Source organism: Stegostoma tigrinum, chromosome 23 (assembly GCF_030684315.1).
Source record: "Stegostoma tigrinum isolate sSteTig4 chromosome 23, sSteTig4.hap1, whole genome shotgun sequence".
Classification (NCBI taxonomy): Eukaryota; Metazoa; Chordata; class Chondrichthyes; order Orectolobiformes; family Stegostomatidae; genus Stegostoma; species Stegostoma tigrinum.
In genome coordinates, this window is record NC_081376.1 from 38,838,541 (window position 1) to 38,862,282 (window position 23,742).

Here is a 23,742-nt window from a genome sequence, read left to right on the forward strand (position 1 = left end):
TGAGGGTGGAATTGAACCCGGGTCCCTGGTGCTGTGAGGCTGCAGTGCTAACCATTGAGCCATCGTGTTGCCCTACGCTGCTGATCAACCTTTATCTTCTTCTAGGAATATGGCGTTCCCTTTATGGAAACAAGTGCCAAAACAGGCCTAAATGTTGAGCTGGCATTTATGGCTATTGCAAAGTAAGTTATGCAAAATCAATCTTTAAACTCCAACTGCGTAGGCAAACTTCAGCCAGAATTATTGTGACAAACAATATTTATCAATCTGTGACAAAATTAATAATTGATGGAAATTATCCCATGTTTTGAAAAGGCAACTAAGTCCCAGAAAATAAGTCTAATGACTGCGAGAAGAGAATGATATATTAGATATTTCAGGAATAAAATCACAGCAAAAAATTCACAGATGGTAGAAGTCTGAAACAAAAATAGAAATTGCTGGAGAAACACAGCAATTCTGGCAGCATCTGTGGAGAGAGGAAAAACAGAATTAACATTTCAAGTCCAGTATGACTCCTCTTCAGACCAGGAAGAGTGCTTTTATCACAGCAGTCAAGTTTGATTTATAACTAAAAGTGAATTACTTTGTAGGTGTTATCTGTATTGGTCATTAGCGTAAGCATTAGATAGAGGTAATATACAATTGATGTGGTTAATTTTATGGTGATAGGATAAACAGTATATCTCTAGAATTTGTTATGAAAATTTGCAAGAAATCACTAGATTGCATCTGTAATGAATACCAGAAAGAAAGACATAAAATGCTTGAATACTTAGCAGATCAGCCAGCATATCTGGAGAGAGAAACAGAGTTAATGTTTCAGGTTGATGACCTTTCTTCAGAGCAGGAGAAAGTCAGCGGTGTAACTTCAACATTGGTAATTCTTTCCAGTTCTGATGAAAGGTCTTGATCTGAAATATCACCTCTGTTTCACTCCCCACAGATGTTGCCTATCCTGTTAAATATTGCTGTATAGGGTCTGATTCTCGGTTATCATATCATAAGGTCAGTCTGAGCTCACTTAATTGTGTCGCTCCAATCCTTGACAAAGGACTAGTATAAACTAACACAGTTCCACATTTTAGGATAGGTATGACTGTGACTGCACTGTTCATTACAGAGAACTGAAACACAGGTCAATGAAATCACCAAATGATGCCAAGTTCAAGCTGCATGATTATGTGAACTCGGAAATGAAAGGTACGGGTTGCTGCAGCTCGTAACTGCTATGTTCTATCTACCGATACATTTGTACAAGACTGATTGTCTCATGGTTCTGCCATTTTTTTTGTGAAGTTCTTGCATGTCTGTACTTGTTGTCTGTACATTGACAAGTGTTTATCAGCCAAGAACACCTTGAATTCATTTGGGGAAAATGAGTGGGATATAAATGGTGTTAAATCAGGATCGAAAGAACTACACTTGATTGTTTACATAATCTAAATCTGCTTTTGCTGACTAACAGTTTGTATCTATAGAAAAACACACGTTTTGTTCTGTAGGACATTAAATGAATGTACATCGATGTCCGTGATTGTACTGAATGTATGCTGTGTATATTTTTTAATCCTTTACAAAGCCAACTTTAATTTCATTTGGGGCACTGCGGAGAATCCACACGTGTGAAAATAAATCAGGATGCCAGTCGCAAGGAAATGCCATTCGACCCTTTTATGCATCTTGCTGAAATAATGTAAACTATTTTTTAAACTAATGCATAATTGTCAGACTTATTAGAATTTTTAAATAGTTGCAACAGCTGTAAAATAACATGTTTTCCAAGAAACCACATTCCGAGAAGTGAATGAAAAAAGCCATGGTAAAATAGATTGATGGGCCTGTTGTTAATTATTGTGCAGCATATGCTTTTGCAGAAAGTAAAAACTTGAAACCTACCCTTATTCCAGTCTCTTTTATTCTCAGCATCTAATGGTTGGCTTTATTTAAATATTTTTCTTCATTCACAAGCAGGACTGCAACATTGCTCAAAAGATTGTAATGTATTCAGTTAGAAGCTACAGAATCCTGAACACCACAGAAGACTACCATTGAGCATTTTAACAACATAGCAAGTAGGACGTGGCAGTTTGGACCTCTGTTCTGCCATTTGAAAGATCATTCCTGATGTTTCACTTCAACTCGACTTTCCTGCTTTATATGTCCTTGTTTCCTTAATTTTCCAAAGGTCTATTAATCTCAGTGTTGAATATACTCAATACTTCTGTAGCAGTGCTTCCCCAACCTTGCCCTCTGAAATCCTGTTTGGAGGATTGAAAGCTGTTGGGACCAGATGTTGGAGCTTGGGGTCTGAGGACAGCAATGTGAGAGGTGTTGGAGTAAATATAATGTGCTCTCAACCACTCACTTGTTCTGTCTCGCTCTCACACACACACATACATACACACACTCTGTCTCCGGTGCTTTAGTCTTTCAGCAATTCCTGACTATATGCTCGGACACCAAGAGCACGCAAAGTTGGCTATGTTGTGATGCTTCAGTGGTTATGTAGCCTGCTAACATTGGCTTTTCATACTTAGGGCCAACAGCTACTTCAAGGACTTGTTGGCCATGTAGTCATGTTAATATTCAATACCACCCCAGCATTATGTGTCAATTTATCTACTCCCGTAGACAACTGAAAAACCTGAATAAACCACCTTTTCTCTACTGGAAATATCCCTATTATTCTTTGTTCTTCTACATAGTTTCAGAGTGCAATCGCATATCAAACCAAATTGTTCTTTGTTGTTATCAGGTCAGGATACCTCCAAATTGTCTGTAATATGCTATGCAACATGCAAGCCACCTATCACATTGTGGGGATTATGGCTGTGGATCCTGATTTGCTTTGTAAATTCACAGTCTCACATTGCTGAAAATTATTTACATTTTGTGTACAAAAACAAAGTTGCTGGAAAAATTCAGCAGTTCTGGCAGCACCTGTGAAGAAAATGTCAGAGTTAACATTTCAGTCCAGTGACCCTTCCTCAGAACTTCTGTGTAACCAGCTTAGATTAGATTCGCCAGTGTGGAAACAGGCTCTTCAGCCCAACAAGTCCACACTGCCCCTTGATATATCCCACCCAGACCCATCCCCATCCCCCTATAACCCACACACCCCTGAATACTATGGGCAATTTAGCATGGCTGATCCACCTAGCCTGCACATCTTTGGACTGTGGGAGGAAACCGGAGCACCCGGAGGAAACCCACGCAGACACGGGGAGAATGTGCAAACTCCACAGACGGTCGCCTGAGGTTGGAATCGAACCCAGGTCCCTGGTGCTGTGAGGCTGCAGTGCTAACCACTGAGCCACCGTGCTGCCCAGTTCACCTTCTTACTTACATGACAACCCATCTGAGCCAGTCAAATAGGTAGTTTAGATGTAAAGTTCTTAAGGGTTTAAATGAAAATGCAGTAGCTGATGTTCCAACTGCATTTCAATTATCTCAGCACTAATCAATTGTCCTTTGAATGCTCAACCCTGTCACAATATGTAATCGATGTGGAGTTGGAGTGCCCTCTGCTGTAGATTTTATTTTAAAATATCAGGAATCATTAAGCACTTTTAGATTTTGCCTCCTCGGATAAAATAGTTATTATTACCCTGATTCCCTTGCATAGCAAGCTATCAAAACAGGAGTAAGGGATTGACAGAGCACTATACCTTAATCCCTCGTAGAGGTCATTCACCTTATTTGGCCCATGCCAATAACTAAGTTCCACACAAACCTAATTTCACTATTACATATCACCTTAGTGTATCCCTCTACCTTTAATTTTCATGTTTCTCCACGTTTAACTCTATGATTCAATGTATTGGCAATCTCTAGACTCCAAACACTTGCAGCCTTTTCAGAACAGATGGACTGGATATAACTTGACAATGCAACCCCAAATTACAGCGCTGCGGACTGAAGTGAGCGGGGACACGAGTCGTGAGGTTTAGTGCTAATGTGGACACCCTGACTGAAATTATCCCCAGCTGTCATTTTCTGGGAATGCCACGAGCTGACACTTTCCTGGTGTTGATCGTCATAAAAACCCCACCTGGTTTATGAAGCTTTTGGAGGGAAGGAAACCACATCCTTAGTTGGTCTGCCCTACATGTGACTCCAGACCTCCAGCAATGTGGAATGGGCAATAAATACTGGCCTATCTGGCAATGCTCGCATGTCATGAATGAATAGACAATGTAGTATTTTTCAAATTTTAATTATTGTGAGCTCCCTCCTTGTCAAATAGGTAGTAAAGTTCTTAAGGGTTTAAATGAAAATGCAGTAGCTGATGTTCCAACTGCATTTCAATTATCTCAGCACTAACCAATTGTTCTTTGAATGCTCAACCCTGTCACAATATGTAACCCTTCATATGGGAAACTGAATGCCTTCTGAATTCCAGATTTACTGTACACACAGTCTCCTTTAATCAACCTCACTTATTATCAACACTAGAAAATTTGTCAAATGTATTTTCTCTTTCGCAAAACCAAGCTGACTGATTGTATTAAGCTTTTCTGAATGTCCTATTGTTTCCTTAATAGGAAACTGCATTTTCCCCAATGGCAGATATCAAGCCAACTGGCCTATAATTTCCAGCCTTTTGTACACCTCCATTCTTGAAAAGGAGTGTCACTTTGGCAGTTTTCCAAGCTGCTGGAACCCTCCCAGAATCCAGTGAGTTTTGGAACATTTCAACCACTGCCCTCTACTTCTGTAGCCATTTCCTTAAATCCTTGGATATAGGCTATCAGGTCCTAGTGACCTGTCTTCCTTCAGTACATCAAGTAGGTTAAACTTACAATACGCTTGCTTATCTGACATTTTTTATAAACATAAGAAATGGGAACAGGAGTAGACTGTTTGGCACCTCCACTAATCAATAGGATCTTGGCTGATCCACTATTTCTCACATTCATTTTCTTGCCCTTTCCTTGTAACCCTTGATTCTGACGCTGATTGAGAATCAATCTCAGCCTTAGGCAGGACTGCCCCCCTCAACTCTAACAATAATTTACAAAGACTCACAAGCCTATAAGAAGAAATTTCTCACGAGTCTTAAACTGGCACCTCTTTAGTGTCCTCCACCCTGAGGACTGATGTAAATATGGTTTAAATGACCTATTTTCCTGTGAGTTGACAGCTATTCCCCAGGCACATCCTTCAAGGGACCTGAACACGTTAGCTATTTTCTTAATATTCTAGAAACTCTAGCTTTAAACATCTGTTGCCAATTTAGTTTCATTATCAATGTCATCCCTTTTTATTAGGTTAAGTCAAATGCTGCTGGCTCCAAAAACAATTGCAGTCCTGACCATTAGTTGTCACCACTTTTTCTTCATTTTTAACTGCATACTGTCCTGGACCACTTTTTCAGCCATGGTGGTTGATTTTCCTACAGAGTCCTTGACTGAATTTTTCTTTGGCTTTCGTGCTATAAACATTTGCTTAACTGTCTGCCACTGCTGATGTACTGACCCCCTTCGTCCATTTTCCAAATCTGCTTTAGATAACATGTTTTGCACACCTCCAAGTGCCCTCATTTAATTGGAGGTCACTGGTTTGAAACTAAGTTACACTCCCTTAAACTGAATTTGAAATTCTACTATATTGTGATCAGAATTCAACTATGAAGTCTCTTGATTAATGCTACACAATTACATATTACGGTAATGTTTTCCCAGACAGAATATACAACATACTGTTCTAAGAAGTAACCTATGACACACTCAAGCTGTGTCTTGCATGCCAAACTTGCCCTTCTACTCTATCCAATCAATATGCCACTAAAAAAAATTGAAATTTGGAGTATCCTTACACACCCCTACTTATCAATTTAGACTTTGTTGTACAGAGGTAATCTTCAGGGGGCCTATAGATGACTCCCAACTGTGACTTCCCTCCCTGGCTATTCCTTATTTCCACTCAAATTGATTCCACAATCACTTGCATCTATATCACTAATATCTGTGGACTGATAATTTCCTTTAAGAATGCTACCCCAGTCATTTTCCTTCCTATTCCTTTAGGATGTCAGATGCCTTTTAAGAGTTCCCAGTACTGATCATCATGCACCTACATTCCTGTAGTAATCAAAAGCATATTTATTTATTTCTGTTTGTGCTCACATAAAACAGGAAGGGCAGAAAACACAAGCCGCAGGAGAGTGCAGCATAAATTACCTTTGCTATTTATTCTGGCTCAAATTTCCCCTGCACTATTTTCTTCCCCTTCCTGTCACATTTTATTCACCTCTTCAGTATCCTGTACCTGATTTCTGGTTTTTTTCTTAAAATCAAACTACCCTTCAAACACTCTGACCAATAGTTTTAAAGTCTAACACAGCCTGTTGAGTCACCAGGACATTTGATCGATGTGAGGACCAGAGACTTTTTTATTTCCAGCATCAAAAGTGCTGGAGAAATTCCACAGGACTGGTAATATCTTCAAAAGATGATAAGTCCAGTTTGAGTTGAGAACTGCATTTCTCCTCAGTTTATAGTCATAGCATGGAAACAGGTTCTTTGACCCAACCTATTCATGCTGACCAGCATTCCTAAATTCAACTAGTTCCAGCTCCTGCATTTGGTCCATATCCCTCCATGCCCTTCCTATCTGGGTACCTGACAGAGCATCTTTTAAATGTTGTTGTACCCACCTCTATCACTTCCTCTGACTGCTTGTTACATACATAAACCCTCTGAAAATCCCCTCTAATCCCTTTTAAATCTTTTCCTCTCACCTTAAACATTCCCTCTAGTTTGACTCTCCTCCTCTGGAGAAAGCGACCTTGGCTATTTGCCTCGTCAATGCCCCTTAAATTTACATACTTTTACAAAGTCACCCCTCAGCCTCCTAAACTCCAGGAGGCAGTCCCAGCATATCCTAGAACTTAAAACCTTAATCTCCAATAGCCTTGTAATTGTTGCACCCTTTTCAGTTTAAGGACATCCTTCCTATGGCAGGGCAGCCAGAATTGAACAATTCTTCAAATATGGACCACCAATTTCTTGTAAGATGACATCCTGACTCCTTAATTTCATCAGTCAGCATTGAGTAAAGTATGCCAAACTCTTGCCTCCACCACCCTGAGTACCTGTGACACCACTTAGCTATGGATCTGCAGCCCAGGTCTCTTGACAACACTCCACAGGGCCACATTTAACCAAGTCAGGTTTTGCACACTTACCAATAAACACCTCATTTACCATTCCTTGATCAAATGGATCAAAATCTGCTATACTCAAGTCACTGGCAACTACACCATCAATTTTGGTGTCATCCAAACTTACTAGCCTATGCCTCCTATATTCTCATCCAAATTGTTTTCACAAATGAGCAGGGCTGGATCACTTTCTTCTAGCACAACATTGGTCACAGGTCTCCACTCTGAACAACCCTCTACCAAACAATCAAGCCCATTTGCTAGCTCTCTCCAGATCTCATGTCAGATTAGATCATTAGTCTACCACAGAATATTGTCAAAGGCCTTGCTAAAGTCCCTGAGACAAGGTCTACCACTGCCTTCATCTATCTTGAAGGCAGAAAACAAACTGGTTATACCCAATTCCTCAAATGCATGTAGATCCTGGGTCCCTGGCACAGTGGTTGGCACTGCAGCCTCACAGCACCAGGGACCCAGGTACAATTCCCACCTCAGGTAAGTGTGTGTGGAGTTTGCACATTCTCCCCATGTCTGTGTGGGTTTCCTCCCACAGTCCAAGATGTGCAGGCTAGGTGGATCAGCCATGCTAGATTGCCCATAGTGTTCAGGGGTGTGTGGGCTATTTGGGGGGGGGGGGGGGGGGGGAGATGGGTCTGGGTGGGATGCTTCAAGGGCAGTGTGGACTTGTTGGACCAAAGGGCCTGTTTCCACACTGTAGGTAGTCTAATCGAAAAAAAAACTTACCCAATACAATCTGTTTATAGACTACAGTGTGGAGCTGGCCAGGCAACACCAGAAGGGCAGGAGAGTTGATGCTTTGGGTTGGGACCAGTCTTCAAAAATGGAGCAAGGTAGGAGGGAACTCCAAAATAAGTAAGGGTGGGGTTGGGGAAGGTAGGTGGGATGGTGATAGGTGAGTGCAGGTAGAGGTGCCAGAGTTGATGCCAAGCCTTGGCTATGCAAGAGGTCAGTGTGCCATACCACAACAGCACCTCCCTTAACTGCAAATTTGATGGTGTCTTTATGGTTGGAGCAGAGGGTTTCCTGACCTGTTTGGTTCCCTAGTTGTTCTTTAGCCTTTGAAGGACAAACATTGTAAAATTTACACTGCTCAAAAGCTTCAGAACCTCTTACCCATCAAAGGATTAATACCTAATGAAACAGACCAGATCCTTCTCCCAAGTTCCTGTACAACCAGAGTGCTGACCTTAGCATAGAACAGCATTTAGGATATCCAGAGAACTTCTCTCATCCATTACAAATCTCCCCATTCCACTGGTTTGGGGAATTTGCTAAGTCTTTACTACAGTGGAAGACTAGACGCAGTGGCAAACAGGAAAAAGAATCTTAGTTTAGACAGGTGGGTACAGATACTATTCTAATGCTTTAGCTTCAGTGAAAGCAGCTCACCTTTCTTGGAGGTGAGCAGACTTAAGTAAAATGTACTACTGTTATAAACTATTCATGCACCATACCAAACTGTGCAGCATCTGTGTTTTTTTAAAGTCTCAGTTCCCAGTGCCTGTTTGTTTTGCAATAAGGTGGTGCTCAACAGCCTAGCCTCATTAACCATTAAACTACTCAGCCATTCCTACATTTGTATATTGAGAGATTGGGAACAAATTCAATACCATAGCTTATTTAATCAATATTCACTACTTACAAGAGATGTTGCCATCAAGTTTTTTGTACAAATGCAAAGATGCTAATCTTGGCTGATCATTAATTATGCTCACAAAACCAAGCTGTTAGCTAGTTATTAGAATAAATTCTTTGGACATGTTTAGACCTCAAGTTGTGTTTTGGACATTCAAAATTGGAATCCATAATAAAATCTAGACTGAAGTTCAATCTAGTATTTTAACTGAAATTCTGAACAATAACAATGCCAAAGGGTTCATGCATGCACAATGAAAAATTGCAAACACATTTAAAGAATTTCTTTATTCAAAGAAAAAGGCAAGGTGAGCATCCTGAATGTATGTTTCACAACTTTGTTGCAATTATGGACCAGGTCAATTAACCATTCTATGCCAGCTTCAGAATGAAGTCAAATCCATAACCTGTAACAATTTAAAATATTAGTTAGTAACACAGCTTTGATGATACAAAGCAGTGCAAGTGAGCCTCAGCCAGAAAACTCTAATCAAATATTGCTGAATGCAACACTTTCAGTGGAGATGTCAGAAATAGAGAAAGGCTCATCACAGGCTCAGCACTTGCAAACTTTCAAGACTAAGAACTTAAAACTAAACTGCAATTTAGTGTAGGCTTGGTGGCAAGATGACTGGCCATTACACACCAGGTTACACTATTAAACCTCAAGGCACAAAAATGTAACCAGGAACTGTTAAAATACCTCAAATGATGCAGATAAACATTTCATAAGGACAGCATCTACACCAAGAGCTTACAAATGTAGCAGTTTGCTATCAGGCATCATAACATGGCAGAACTTAGTTTGAGCTTGATTTCCCTTGACATTACTGAGTGACTAAGTGTTCTGTATCAGATAGCTGTTCTGAAACCCAACCTTCCATTTAAGGATTTTATTTGTTTCACTCTTGGGGAAGCAGAACTGGGCCTTTAATTGTGCACCAATGTAGTGTTTAAGACAGTTATGCAGTCACTATCAGCCATAGCCCATCTTAAGGAAATTTAAAAGATTCTCACCATTAGCCTGCTGCAAGTTAATGCTGAAGTGTAATCTGGTTGCTGTACCCAGTGTTCCATCAGTAGTTACTGCTGCACCTGAAGTACAGGTAATTTAAAAAAATTACATTTCTGATCAACCCTCAGACACCACAATGATCAAGCATTTTAATGCATCACCTTCATTAAAAAGTCAGAAAACTGTTCACCATTTGTAAAGTTTAATACATAAATTACTTCTACAAAAAAAGCAGTCTTGTAAACCGTGTTAATGTCTACTAACATTTTCTACACAGGCTACTTTACCTGTGAGCCATACAAGACAGCAAGGACCCATTAGTGATCTGGACCCTGAAATTGCCTCAAGTTCAATTACCTGTCTGCCTTTACAAAGTGTGGTGAAGCTGATGTCGCACCAGGGTGGACACAGTCCAAGGTCACATGACCAGGTTATAGTCCAAGCATAGATGGTGTTATCTGACTTCTGGCTTTTCAAAAGCCCATCCAATCTGCAGTGGTGTCCCCTTTGTATTTTCAAGAATATTGAAAACACAAAAAGTTAATTAAAATTAATCTCAAATAATCATGCATTACTTTAACATAACACCAGATGTCAGAAAGATGCATTTCATACTGAGCATTTGCAAAGTTCTTGAAATTCACTATTTTAAAGTTTGCTTAGTACTTCACACTGGCACTCCGAGCAATGTATTCAGCCATATTAGATTAACTAGAACAAGGGTGCAGTTATCCATTAATTTTTACCTGCTTACTCACACTGTTCTAAGTTTCATGAGACACTGCCAGGAATCCAAGCATTTTTAGTTTGAAGTTATACAAGACTAAGCTAACATTAAACTATTCATTTCAACCGTCTTTCTAATTAAGCCTCAGCCACAAAAATAATAATCAAGCATTGCTTTGATGCAACACTTTCAGTGGAGATGTCAGAAATAAAGAAAGGCTCATCACAGGCTTAGTGGTCATATTTAAACAGCCACAGGCTAAAAATCAATCTTGGCCAATACTTCAACTTGTTCAGAACAAAACATTGCCCACAAACAGTATACAAAAAATAAAATTTACTGTTTTAACAAAGCTATTTTATTGGAAAGAGCAGCAATCCACTAAATCAATTCATACAAGGCAGTGCCTTCTGCCCCACAAGAGGAGTTTTAAGTTAAGCATCTTCTCCAGATGAACTTAACACAGCACCAGTTTACAGGCAGTGTGCTTCCAGGATGAGAGTTTGCTCACTGAGCTGGAAAGTTAGTTTTCAGATGTTTCGTCACTATTCTAGGTAACATCAGTGAGCTTTGTCGGAGGCTCACTGATGTTACCTAGAATGGTGACGAAACGTCTGAAAACTAACCTTCCAGCTCAGCAAGCAAATTCACATTCAGAACCTCAACCTGAGCTACAAATCTTCTCAAAACTCTGCTTCCAATCCATATATACAAGATAGAAAAGCATTAGGTCAATTTTCAGACTCCAGGAAATAACAGCTCTAAGCTAGTGAAGAGTAGTGTCTTAGCAACAGCTTTTAACTTTTCTGGGACAGAAATACCTACATTTCAGATCCCTCTGCTCAACCTCCTACCCCAACAGGATTAAATCCAGCAATATAACTCACCTTCAACATTACATCAGTTTTAACAGAAATGCTGCATGCGTAACAATTCAGTTGATGCATTCCCCCAGTCAGAAAACTGCATACCTAGTGATCATGTAAAATATAAAAAAGTTACACTGCAGTAATGTTGGTGTCATGCACAATTGTTTTCCAAACAATGCTCAATTACAGCACAGTAATAGGCAATGCAGCCCACCAGCTGTTACTATTTCAGCCCTCATGTAGCACTAAATTGACAACTCAAATTTGGGAGAATCAAGAACTGCAGATATATACCTCCCACCCTTTAAAATGAAGGCTCAAATCCAACGGTAATCAAGCATAGTAAATAAGAGTGGTGCATTTCATTAAAGGGTTGACAGACTCAACTGTCTAAGTGCTGCCAGATATGCTGAACTTACCCTGCACGCTGCTCCAAATATCCAACATACAGTTCTTTGATAGTGAAACAAATCAATCCTTGCTCATGCACTTAAGGAATGGATCTGATATCCACCTCAACCACTCACTGCCATAAATTCAGCCTCATGCACCCAAAATGTACAAGCTACTTAATTGCTGCTTATTGTTATTTTATTCTGAAAGTGAGCTCCTGCACTTCCAAAGTTAGCTTTGAAAACTTTTGAACTCTAAAATGTATAGTCACACCTGCCAAATTGATTACATTATTCCCAATGGGGGACCAAGTTGGTAATTTGTTAACTGAAAATACAATGCAAAGTGAAGCAAAATAAACCAAATTTACATTACTGAATTAGAAACATGCACCAGACCCATGCAGAGTGGAATTGTTAACATACAAGGCAATTTCTACAAAGAAACTGTAGACCATCTAGCATTGCCAGAAAATACTGCACCACACAGTCCCTAGTGATCTCTTATCTGGATGTTTAGTGACCTTGTCAGAGTGTGGAGCTGATGAACACAGCAGGCCAAGCAGCATCTTAGGAGCACAAAAGCTGACGTTTTGGACCTAGACCCTTTATCAGAAAAAGCTTTTTTCTCCAGCATCTGCAGTTCCCATTATTTGTCACTAATTGCACAACCTGATTTCAACCAAGCATGGACAACAGAACCAAAGGGGAGACAATAGAGAATTCCCAATGCCACCTTGACTGACTGCAGCATTTATACACAGCAGGCAAAAAATTGAGGGATACAGACTAGCTTCAGGGAGACACGATTAATTTAGAACAGCACCAGGGTTGGTTGAAGAACCTAATTTTCTATGTAGAAAATTCAAAATCAGGAGCAGGCTAAATACAGCGGGTAGGGATAAGTGTTCTGGCTTGTAAACGTGGACAATAAAGTGCTAGCAGATTTACAGTGACCTGAAAAAAGCAGCAAGGAAGATAGAAGTGAACGACCCCTAGGTCAGACATGAGGAAAATCGTGACTCAGGAAGTAGTCGATGCATGAACTGTGCAGCCTGGAGTACGCTAAGGTGGCGGTCACTGGAGACATTCGATACGGGCGTGGGCGACTATTTAAATACAACTAAGACGCGAGAGAGGTTAAAATTGTATCAGTGATAATAGGAACTGCAGATGCTCCAAGATAATAAAATGAGAGGCTGGATGAACACAGCAGGCCCAGCAGCATCTCAGGAGCACAGACCATCTGGCATTGTGCCAGAAAATACTGCACCACACAGTCCCTAATGATCTCTTATCTGCATGTTTAGTGACCTTGTCAGAGTGTGCTCCTGCTGCCTCACATTTTATTATTTAAGAGGCGAGAGAGTGTCTGGGTTACAAACACCGAGGCAAAAAGCGGCTAGTTTGAAGAGCTTAGCAGGCTCCTCTAAAAGACTTCCGGGGTCAGCCCCTTGAGGGGCCGCCAACAAAAGCTGCTTAACAAACGATTGCCCTTTACGATATGGGGCCGACCACCCCATAGCCACTCACAAAGCGCTGAATAAAAGTGAATGCTTCAGATGGAGAGACTACAAATGGACAGCGAGTTGAGGGGTGTGTGAAGGAAACGTTATGAAAGGCCGAATGGAAGATACCGGACACTAACACGTGCTCCCTGCCCCATTTTAAGCACTGCTTTTAAGAAACTGAATTGGTTAAATGCGTGTTGGCTCATTCCCCCGCGAATAATCGACGCTAAAGATTTGTCTGCACCGATTATAAAGGCCAATAATTTATCATTAAGAAAAACCAACCTCCACCAAGACAACGTCCCCACAGAAAGAGGACGAGCCAGCCGCGCGCTCGAAAATATAGAGGGCCCGACTGTCAATCATCCGCAGACCCTGCTGTCTATTGGCCCTACGTTTTAATTGGCGTCTGTTGTAACCAATAGTATCCAGGACTTCGGAATAGTCTGACGGCATGTTACCCAATCCCTGCACGCGGAGGCGGAGCCCGGTCTCGTGGGACGGCGTCCATCGTCTCGCCGCACTGTCTGCAGGGTAATGTAGTCCGGGCGTTCGTCCATCCCTGTAAGGAGCTGTCTCTGCAAACTACAACACCCGGCGTGCTCGGCTGATGCCGCGCATGCGCGATCTCGGGGTCGTCAGTTACTTCCTTGAAATTTCGGTCAGTTGTTAGACGATGGTGTTTGAACATGTCAATCGAAACGGTTTGCGGGTAAGGACCTAAGTTTGGGTGCAGGTAGTTTCTTTTTCCTTTTTCGTTCTGCGTGTGCGGGAGTACTTTTCACACTGTTTATGCAAATAATTGGAGTTACATGTCTGGAAAATAGACCCAGATCTTGGGGGAGGATCTGTCAACACAATCCTCCCGAGAAGTGATTTGTAGAGGAGGAGGGGAGACATGGTCTAGACTGTCCAAGGTCTCTTGATTGATGCCGTTGTCTGCTCCCCTCCCCCCTGATCTCGTCAGTCGGGGGCGAAATTCTGGGCCGTCCACCACCACCATCACCTCTCTGGGTCCTGCCGCCCGCCTCAACACACTCTCCCTTCTTTTGTCAATCGTCAGGGTGCTGATAGCGTGCCAGGCGCCTGGAGTACGTGCCTGAGACACAGAAAAAAAACAGATACCTGTTTGCGCTTGCCGATCAAATATTTGTAACACAGCCGTATGGATTTCATCCCCCCTCACCGCCACAGACGCACACGCACTTTTGCAAGAGGCCTCTGTGACTGGCTCAGTGGTCAGCGCTGCTGTCTCACAGCTCAGGGACTCGTGTTCGATTCCAGCCTCGGGTGACTGTCTGCGTGGACATTCTCCCCAGCGTCTACTCGGGTTTCCTCTGGGTGCTCCAGTTTCTCCCATGGTCCAAAGATGTGCAGTTTAGGTGGATTGGCCATGCTAAATTGTCCATAGTACAGGGGGATGTGTATGTTGGGTGGATTAGCAGTGGTTATAGGATAGGGGTCGAGGTGGGATGCTGTTCAGTGTGGATTCAATGGACCGAAATGGTAGGGATTCTATGAACTGTTTTCTCTTCCCAAGTGGAATTTATGCTCAGGCATCTACCCCTAATCCTAATTCATCTTGCATGTGCAGTACTTTGGAACTTTTCTTCACATTATTAAAGATCATTCAGATGATGCAATTTATGAGATCTACAATACCTGCTTTTGGAGAAGGTGCACTGTGCATGTCTGATGTCCAAACTGTGCATTAACTAGGGAGTTTTCCATTTATTGTATAAAACTTGCTACTCTGGGTAAAAAAAAAGTGAGTGGTGCATGATTTTATATCTTCTAAAATAGCCATATTTGCAAGTTACCACAACAAAAACTAACAAAGCCTAAGGCATTGCTATACTGAGTATACTTCAGAAGTACTTTGTTGGGCGTGAAGTGCTTGTGAACCTCCAGAGCTCATGAAAGGTGCTACATAATGTAAATCTTTCTTTTCATAAAAGTTCTCCACCGGGGGAAGATACTGGTTAATTTTCAGGAATTATCCTCTGGAAGGTAACTGATGAGAGCTTCAATAACTTAAGTATTCTTAATCAGCCGCCTGATCCCGCAATCCCATTCATTGTGCTGCTTGGATTATACCCTCCACAAGTTACCCTGGGTATAGCAGTTAGGAGGTCATGTTGCAACTTCACAGGACATTAGTTAGGCCACTTTCGGAATAATGCATTCAGTTCTGGCCTCCCTACTATAACAAAGATGCTGTGATTGAATGGCTTTACAAAAGGATGTTGCCAGGGTTGGAAGGTTTGAGCTATATGCAGATGCCGAATAGGCTGGGGCTATTTTCCCTGGAGGCTGAGGGGTGACCGTATAGAGGCTTACAAAATCATGGTGGGTATGGATAGGGTGAACAGCCAAGGTCTTTTCTTCCCAGGGTAGGGGAGTCCAAAAATACAGGGCATAGGTTTAGGGTGAGAGGGGAATGATTTGAAAGGAACCTAAGGGGCAACTTTTTCACACAGAGGGTGGTGCATGTATGGAATGAGCTGGCGGAGGAAGTGGTGGACGCTGGTACAATTAAAACATTTAAAAAAGGCATCTATATGAATAGGATGGGTTTATAGGGATATGGGCCAAATGCTAGTAAGTGGGACCAGATTATTTTAGGCTACATGATTGGTGTGGACAAGTTGGACAGAAGGGTCTGTTTCCATGCTGTACATCTCAATGACTGTATGACAAGCTCTGCTGGTTAGTTGGCCACTGTAAATGAGGAATACTGAGATGAGTGCCAGAATTTGGACAGTAAATTTGCCCTTAAAATTACTACATATGGTGGTATAATTGATAATATTATCCAATTCCTTTACAAATAATTGAAAGTTAATTAGTCTGCAAATACAGTATATGAATTTATAGGAAGAAATGTGCTTCTAAAATTTTTTAAAACTTTTTAAAGTGACCACTTAATTATTGCAGTTTCTCTTAATAAAAACAGAAAATGCTGGACAAACTCAGCAGACCTGGCAACATATGCGGACAGAGAAATTGAGCTCGAGGTCTGGCAGCATCTGTGAAGAAAAAAATCAGAGTTAATGTTTCAGGTCTAGTTCTGAGGAAAGGTCACCAGTGGGAAAAAAATCAGAGTTAACAGCATTTCGGGTCCGGTGACCCTCAGAACCAAACCAGCAACATTAACTCTGATGTTTTCATCACAGATGCTGCCGTTCCTGCTGAGCTTTTCCAGCAACTTCTGTTTTTGTTCCTGATTTACAGCATCTGCAGTTCTTTTGGTTTTTTTAAACAGAGAAATTGAGTTAATGGCTCGATTTAACTGTTTTTCTCTCCTCAGCTGCTGCTAGAACTGAGCTTCCATTGCCCTTTCTGTTATTTCAGATTGTCTGCATCTTAAGTATTTTGCTTTTAGTTAGTCTTAATATCTGCATTACAGTGTTAAATCTTCATTGTGAAATGGTGGTAGTCTCTAGGACCTAATTTTTTACTGTGCCATTTATATGCAATTTATTATCATAAATGCTGTTGGCTGAATTGCTAATTCAGTCAAATATTATACTATTATATAATAGTCCTTGGTATATTTAGACTTTCTATCATTTCTTATTATCTCCCTGTCAAAAATGTTAATAAAGTACGCAAGTAAGAGTGACCTCCTAGCTATTGCCATGACATAATTAGTATATTTAATAGTCATAGCTGCCTGTCTTTTATCCATTTTACAGCTTATTCTTTAGCTCTTTTACCTGTAATTCCTTCATAAATTCTTGGTCAAATGCTTTCCAAAAATCTGGATCTGTAATTTGCTGTAAAATGTTTTGTCTACACATTCTTCTTTCACTTAAAATGTTTTAATTTTTTCTTCCTAGCACATTACAGGTGGTTTGGTGGCTTGGTGGCATTACAGTGCCTGGGACCTGGGTTTGATTCCAGTCGTGGGTGACTGTCTATGTGGAGTTTATACATTTGCCCTTTGTTGCTTGGGTTTCCACTGGGTGCTCTGATTTCCACCCAAAGTTCAAAGATGTACCTGTTAGGTGGGTTGGCCATGCAATATTGTCCACAGTGTCCAGGGATGTGCAGGCTAGGTGAATTAACCATGGGAATTGCAGGGTTAGTGTAGGGGACTAGGATGCTCTTCAGAGGGTCAGTGTAGACTCGATGGGCCGAATGGCCTTTGGCCACACTCTGGGGATTCTATGATTTTAATTTCAGTGATTCTAATTTTTCAAGCAGTGAGTTAAGATCATGAAATATTCTTCTTGTTCTGGTACCACATCATGTAGAAATTCACTGTTTTTAAAAATCCAGATGAATCAGTATGATAATAAATTACCTTTAGCAGACCACATTCAGCTGGCATGATTTCCAGATTGAACATTACAGCTTAAATAGCAAAATTGCCACCATCAAAATATCCATGGATGGCCATGATATACTGTACCATCTGCTTTCAGCTGTAGCTTGTGTTGTTTTCTTCCTGATACTGCATCAATTTGTATTTCACAATTGTACAACTGGTTCTGAAATGCATGCAAACTGTGGACTGTTACTTCAAAGATTTGTCAACTCTCAGCTAGTACTGGGTTTAAGGTGTTAATTATTTTTATTTGGTTTTGGCAATCAAATATTGCTGCTGAAGCTGTTATTTATTGCCAATCTCTAATAGCCTTTGTGAAGGTGGTGATGAGCTGCCCTCCTGAACCATTGTGGCCAATGTAGTTCAGATCACCAAAGTGCTGTAAGGAGAGCAGATCTGGGTTTTGACTCTGGGATAGTGTAGGAATTGCCAAATGAATCCAATCAGGATCATGTATCACTTAGAAGGAAACCTGCTGGTAGTGGTACTGTTGTGTTTTTATCTGGACCTTCTCCTTTGATGTAGTACTGATTGCAGGTTTGGAAGGTGCTGACTTTGCAAAAAGCTGCAATGCATCTTTTAGATGGCCCACTGGTAGATGTGATGATGATTTGAGTTGTTTTTACTTGGATGGTGTCAATGGCATTGTCGGAGGTGCACCCATCCAGGCAAGTAAAGAGCATTTCATTGTACTTCTGACCTAAACCTTGATGCTAGTAGGCAGTCTTAGGGAGGCAGGAAGTGTCACTCTCTGCAGAAATCCCAGCCTCTAACCTGCGCTTGTGGTCGCATATTCATATGCTCGTTCAGTTCAGAATTTGATCATTGGTAGCCTCCAGGATGTCGAAGTTAGGCATCCAGTGGTGATAATGCTGTTGAATATCGAGAAGTGGTTGTAAGTGATCATTGTCTGCCACTTGTATGGGTTGAATGTTACTTGTCAATTATTAATCCTTCAAAACTGATATACAAACGTTTTAACAGAGTTGCTCTTACTAGCGTTATAATATTTATCACAACTGTAAGCACCATCAATGTAATTTAACCCTGTGAAGACTGAAACAAATTCAAAGCTCTAGAAAAATGATTTTGTTATCGTTTGCTTTGCAATGACTTGTTTTAAATTAATAACATTTATATTAAAGAAACTTTGATACATTATCCAACATAGTTTCCTGTTATTAAATGTATTTTATTTTGCCTTTTATTGATCAACTAACTTGACCCCCTAGAGACCATGACATTTATGCCTGCCTGAAGGTTGGAAGAATTTTTATCTTTGCTTCCAAGTTAATCTAATTTCTAAAGCATTACATGAGATTCATATGAGGGATAATGGGAACTGCAGATGCTGGAGAATCCAAGATAATAAAATGTGAGGCTGGATGAACACAGCAGGCCCAGCAGCATCTCAGGAGCACATGAGATTCATATTCCTGCCAGAGGGCCCCTTGCATTTTCTGTTATTGTGTGTTGCATGTTACAGTGTTCTATTGCTTTATTAAGTATGTGCTTTATAAAATTCAGTAAATTATTTCCATCTTCCCCAAGCCTACAATTCTAAATATGGTCTTGACACTGACAAAATGGCATTTCAAAGATTTTAAATTGCCAAAGGTGCCTGGAGCATGCAGAAGGGTGGGGGACTCCTTGAAAATGCACCTTCATTTTCCAGGATTTGTTTTTTATGTCTTTGCTTATTCTATCTAGTTCAGGTACAAACTTGGGCTATAATAACAAGAATAAATTGCAGCTATCAGTAAGATCATGTTAATCCTAACCTTCTGTTGTAACGTCATTATTAACACTTTGATTTTGAATTCAGTTACCAGTCTATTAAAATGCTATAAAACCTTTGTCTTCTTGATAACTGAATTTTTGACAAATTATTTCTTGTCTGTACATGTTTAGATTTTTGTTTATTTCTGTAACTTTGTGCTAACTTTATTTATTTGCTGTTTAAAGTACCTTTTTTCACACAATATATTACTTTCATCAGTGAACTTCTTATGAAAAGTAGTTGCCATTCCTTTTGTGCCACTGAGTGATACAGTATCAAAGTGTTAGATTATTACAGTGACCAGTTCTACTTGCTTGTTGCAATGTAGATTCTGGGCACTTGGACACTGCAACTTCTCACTGAAATTGGTCACTAGATTTTTTAAAAAGGATTTTTGTACAGTGCTGACTCTGATATCAAGAGTAAATCTTGAATCAATGCAGGTAGCCTCTTCTTGATTGTTCTGATGGAAACCAGAAAAAAATGGTTTTGACATAGTTCCTGTGATAACTGTGTTCTGTGTACTAATGCCACGGTCTTAATCTCTACCCTTCTTAAAGGTAAAGTACAATTTACTTCTGAATTTTCCTTGAAACAGTCAACTTCATGATTTTTAACTCGTGCCTACTTTTCTTAAAGAGACATTTATTGCTCTGTCCCATGCCCTTGTCATATAATCCAATCTAAAGATAATTGACACCATAAATTGCAGATCACCTGCTTCCTAAGAGAACACTTCTAAATAATAGGGGAACTGCTACAAAATACAGAAGAACAGAAATTTATGTCTGCTGGGCTACACGTAAAGCAACTCCTGCAATAAAGCAGTATCAGATTTATTTTATGATACAAAGTAATTACTTAACGTAAATTCCCAAGGGGACAATATTGTAATATGAATCATAACATTGGCATTTACTGCCATAAAATGACGTTAGGCTTCACCAACATAAAAGGAAATGGTGAAAATCACCCTTGTTCATCTGCCTTTTGTGAGGTCTGAATTATAAAGGTAACTATTTGAGATTGAGCAGAATTTTAAGGCACAGTTGTATGTTTTAGATCTTAACTAATTAGATGCAATAATTGTACTTGTTCAATTTCATTACCTTAGAATTGCTTCACTGTGACCATACAGATTATTGTGTGACACTGATTGCAAATACAGTGATTTTGATCCTTTGTTACCCTGGCCACTGACTGACTTTTCAACGTTGGATCTTGCTTATTGAAGGATAATATTTTATGGAGATTTGCTCCTTTTATTTTAGTCCACTTGGAGAATTATTGCTTGTCGGTGAAAATGTAAAGAATGCAATTTGGCAATCATTTTTGTGTAAAAATAATGTAAAACTAATAATCAGATCAAAACTAAAAGATGAGATTTATTTAAAATTAGTATGTTTCCTATTCCATTTCATGATAATGTCATGTTTCTCAAGCTGAAGTATACCACTGTTTTTCTACTTTGAGTATCAGCCCTGTAGTATTGGAGTATTGTGTGCAGTTTTGGTCACCAAATTTGAGGAAGGACATTCTTGCTATTGAGGGAGTACAGCGTAGGTTCACGAGGTCAGTTCCCAGAATGGGACTATCATGTGTTGAAAGATTGGAGCGACTGGGCTTGTATACACTTGAGTTTAGAAGGATGAGAAGGGATCTGATTGAGGCGTATAAGATTATTAAGGGATTGGACGCTCTGGAGACAGGAAGCATGTTTCCGCTGATGGGTGAGTCCAGAACCAGTGGACACAGTTTAAAAATAAGGGGTAGGTCATTTAGAACAGAGTTGAGGAAAAGCTTCTTCACCCAGAGAGTGGTGGATATATGGAATGCTCTTCCCCAGAAGGCAGTGGAGGCCAACTCTCTGGATACTTTCAAGAAAGAGATAGATAGAGCTCTTAAAGATAGTGGAATCAAAGGTTATGGGGATAAGGCAGGAACAGGATACTGATTGTGGATGATCAGCCATGATTATAATGAATGGTGGTGCTGGCTCGAAGGTTCGAATGGCCTACTCCATCTATTGTCTGTTATAGCTCTTGAGAGCTCAGATGTAGCAAAATAATACTCAAAAAACTGAATACTTTTGAAATTTAGAAAGAATGCAGTAGTTTGATGTAAGATAGTCCTGTGGTCTGGATCTGATTATATGTGTAACAAACAAGAAACTTTGGTATCAGTAACCTTGAGAAGGAGGAAGAGGTGCAGCAGTAATGAGTTTAAGTACTTTTTATCTTTGTGAATCACCCACTGCACAGATGATCAGTCTGTTATGGAAAATCAGTTCCTGTTTCTAACCCTGCCCCAATAAACTGTTCAGTTTATTACATACTGATAAAGAATTTATCACCTGGTTATATTATTTCTGCAAGATTCACTTCACCAATATTTTAAGATTGAATTGATTGATTTTAAATTTATTTCTCCCATGCAACTAACCTCATTGTCTGCTTATTGCCCGTGCCAACACTATTTTTTGATGGAAGAAATCTTCAGTGGGTCAGGCAGGACCTATGAAGTGAGAAAAAGACAGTTAGCATTTCAAACCTGTGATCTTTCACTAGAAAAGTTAGATGTACAATAGATATTAAGCAAGTGAAGTGAAGCAGGGTGGTGCCACAAAAACTGAAGGATAGCTCAGAGATAGGGTGGAAGATAGGAGAAATTAAGTAATGAGAAGTGACAGAGCTAAGTTAAGGACATTGGTTAAGAAACTAGAAATAAAAGCAGCATCTAGTGGAGGTGTGAATGGCGGAATGATAGACATAACCACAAATGAAATGGGAATATAGCTGAAGTCCTACAGTTGAAAAGGAACAAAAGAATTGATGCCAAGTTCTGAATTTGTTTAACTCCTTGTTGAGTCTGGAAGTCTGCAAAATGTCTAACCGAAAGCTGAGATGTTGTTGCTCAACTGTTGGCCTTTGTGAGAACACTGTAGGAAACTGTAGTCGCAGAGGTCTGCATGTGACCTGGGTGGAGACTTAAAATGGCAGGATTCTGGAAGCTTAGCAAAGTTTGGGTTGAGTGGAGGTGTTTTGCAAAATGATCTTCTGTTTTCTGTTTGACCTCCTCAGTGTAAACCCAAATCCAGAGCTGATTAGAAAATTGTAAAAGAAACATCTCTATTCCAGAAAGGAGGTAGACATAAAGACTAAAGGCTAGTTGGACTAATATATGTCTTTGTGAAAATGTTGGAATCTGTTATTGAATGAGTAGAAATGAATCATAGTAATGATACATTTAGAAAATAATAATGCAATCAAGTAGAGTAAAAATGGTTTTATGAAACAAATTCTGTTTGACAATTTTTCCATGTTTTATGGATATAACAAGCAAGCTGGATAAGAGGGAGCCAATAAATCTTTGTATATTTGGATTTCCTAAAGGTATATGGTAAGAGTTGACTTAAAAAGATAGTTAGGAGTGGCACGGTGGCTCAGTGGTTAGCCTCATGGCACTAGGAACTCTGGTTTGATTCCACCCTCAAATGGCTGTCTGTGTGGAGTTTGCACATTCTCCCTGTGTCTGCGTGGGTTTCCTCTGGGTGCTCCATTTTCCTCCCACAGCCCAAAGATGTGCAGGCTAGGTGGATTGGCTGTGCTAAATTTTCCATAGTGTTCAGGAATGTGTAGATTAGGTGAGTCATAGGGGAATAGTTCTGGGTGGGGTACTTTGAGGGTCAGTGTGGACTGTTGGGCCGAAGGGCATGTTACCACACTGTAGGGTTTCTATGATTCAGTGATCAGAGTTAATATAGACAGGACAATGGACTATCAGAGCAAATGGACATTTTAAATTGGCAAACTATTACTAGAGATACCACTGATTTGGGTGGGGCCTCAACTATCTATTTGTAATCTATATTAAATGACATGTATAAAGGAAATGAGTATAATGTAGGCAAATTTTCGGAAAATGCAAGGGTAGATAGGGACGTATGTAGGAACATACGGAGACGAGTAGGCCATTGAGCCCCTTGAGCCTGTTTCATCTATTCAGTGAGATTATGGCTGATTGGTGGCCTTACTCCTGCTTCTAGCCCATCGCTCTTCATTTTTTGTTAAGCAACAGTATTATCTATCTTGGATTTAAAATTAACAACAGATCTTGCTTCCACTGTCTTTTGTGGAAGAGAGTTCCAAACATCTATCCTCTGTGTAGAAGTGCATCCCAACATCTCTCCTGATCAGTTTGGTTAAAGTTTGTAGCATTTTAAACATCTGTGCACCTGACCCCCAAGTCCCTTCCACATTGACTGCCTTTAACCTCACACCATCTAGAAAGT

The 23,742-nt window shown here is 40.2% G+C and overlaps 2 protein-coding genes, 1 long non-coding RNA gene and 2 other non-coding genes across 8 annotated transcripts in view; 2 read left to right on the forward strand and 3 right to left on the reverse strand.

Annotated features, from left to right (window-relative positions):
- LOC125462590 (ras-related protein Rab-26-like) overlaps positions 1 to 1,898 on the forward strand; it is a 352,335-nt gene extending 350,437 nt beyond the window's left edge. Inside the window, exons 8-9 of the mRNA XM_048552777.2 lie at positions 106 to 182; positions 1,124 to 1,898. Coding sequence (XP_048408734.1) covers positions 106 to 182; positions 1,124 to 1,226 — 180 coding nt within the window. The 3' untranslated portion in view covers positions 1,227 to 1,898. The remainder of the gene's footprint in view (positions 1 to 105; positions 183 to 1,123) is intronic.
- Positions 1,899 to 9,093: 7,195 nt separating this feature from the next.
- On the reverse strand, positions 9,094 to 13,684 carry LOC125462335 (uncharacterized). The gene is made up of 5 exons (XR_007249646.2): positions 13,624 to 13,684; positions 11,454 to 11,537; positions 10,197 to 10,344; positions 9,842 to 9,919; positions 9,094 to 9,231 (listed from the first exon to the last, which is right to left on the reverse strand). It is a non-coding gene; the product is annotated as an uncharacterized LOC125462335 (long non-coding RNA).
- On the reverse strand, positions 9,292 to 9,381 carry LOC125462613 (small nucleolar RNA SNORD60). The gene has a single exon (XR_007249683.1). It is a non-coding gene; the product is annotated as a small nucleolar RNA SNORD60 (small nucleolar RNA).
- Positions 10,706 to 10,797, reverse strand: LOC125462612 (small nucleolar RNA SNORD60). The gene has a single exon (XR_007249682.1). It is a non-coding gene; the product is annotated as a small nucleolar RNA SNORD60 (small nucleolar RNA).
- A 274-nt stretch (positions 13,685 to 13,958) lies between the features above and the next one.
- Positions 13,959 to 23,742, forward strand: part of traf7 (TNF receptor-associated factor 7) — a 58,833-nt gene continuing 49,049 nt past the window's right edge. The window contains exon 1 of one of the 4 annotated variants that reach the window (XM_048552071.2): positions 13,959 to 14,050. The gene's annotated coding sequence lies outside the window, so the exon portion shown is untranslated. Of the gene's footprint in view, positions 14,075 to 23,742 lie in introns of all 4 variants that reach the window. The other 3 variants (XM_048552072.2, XM_059654076.1, XM_048552074.2) reach the window with 3 other exon arrangements.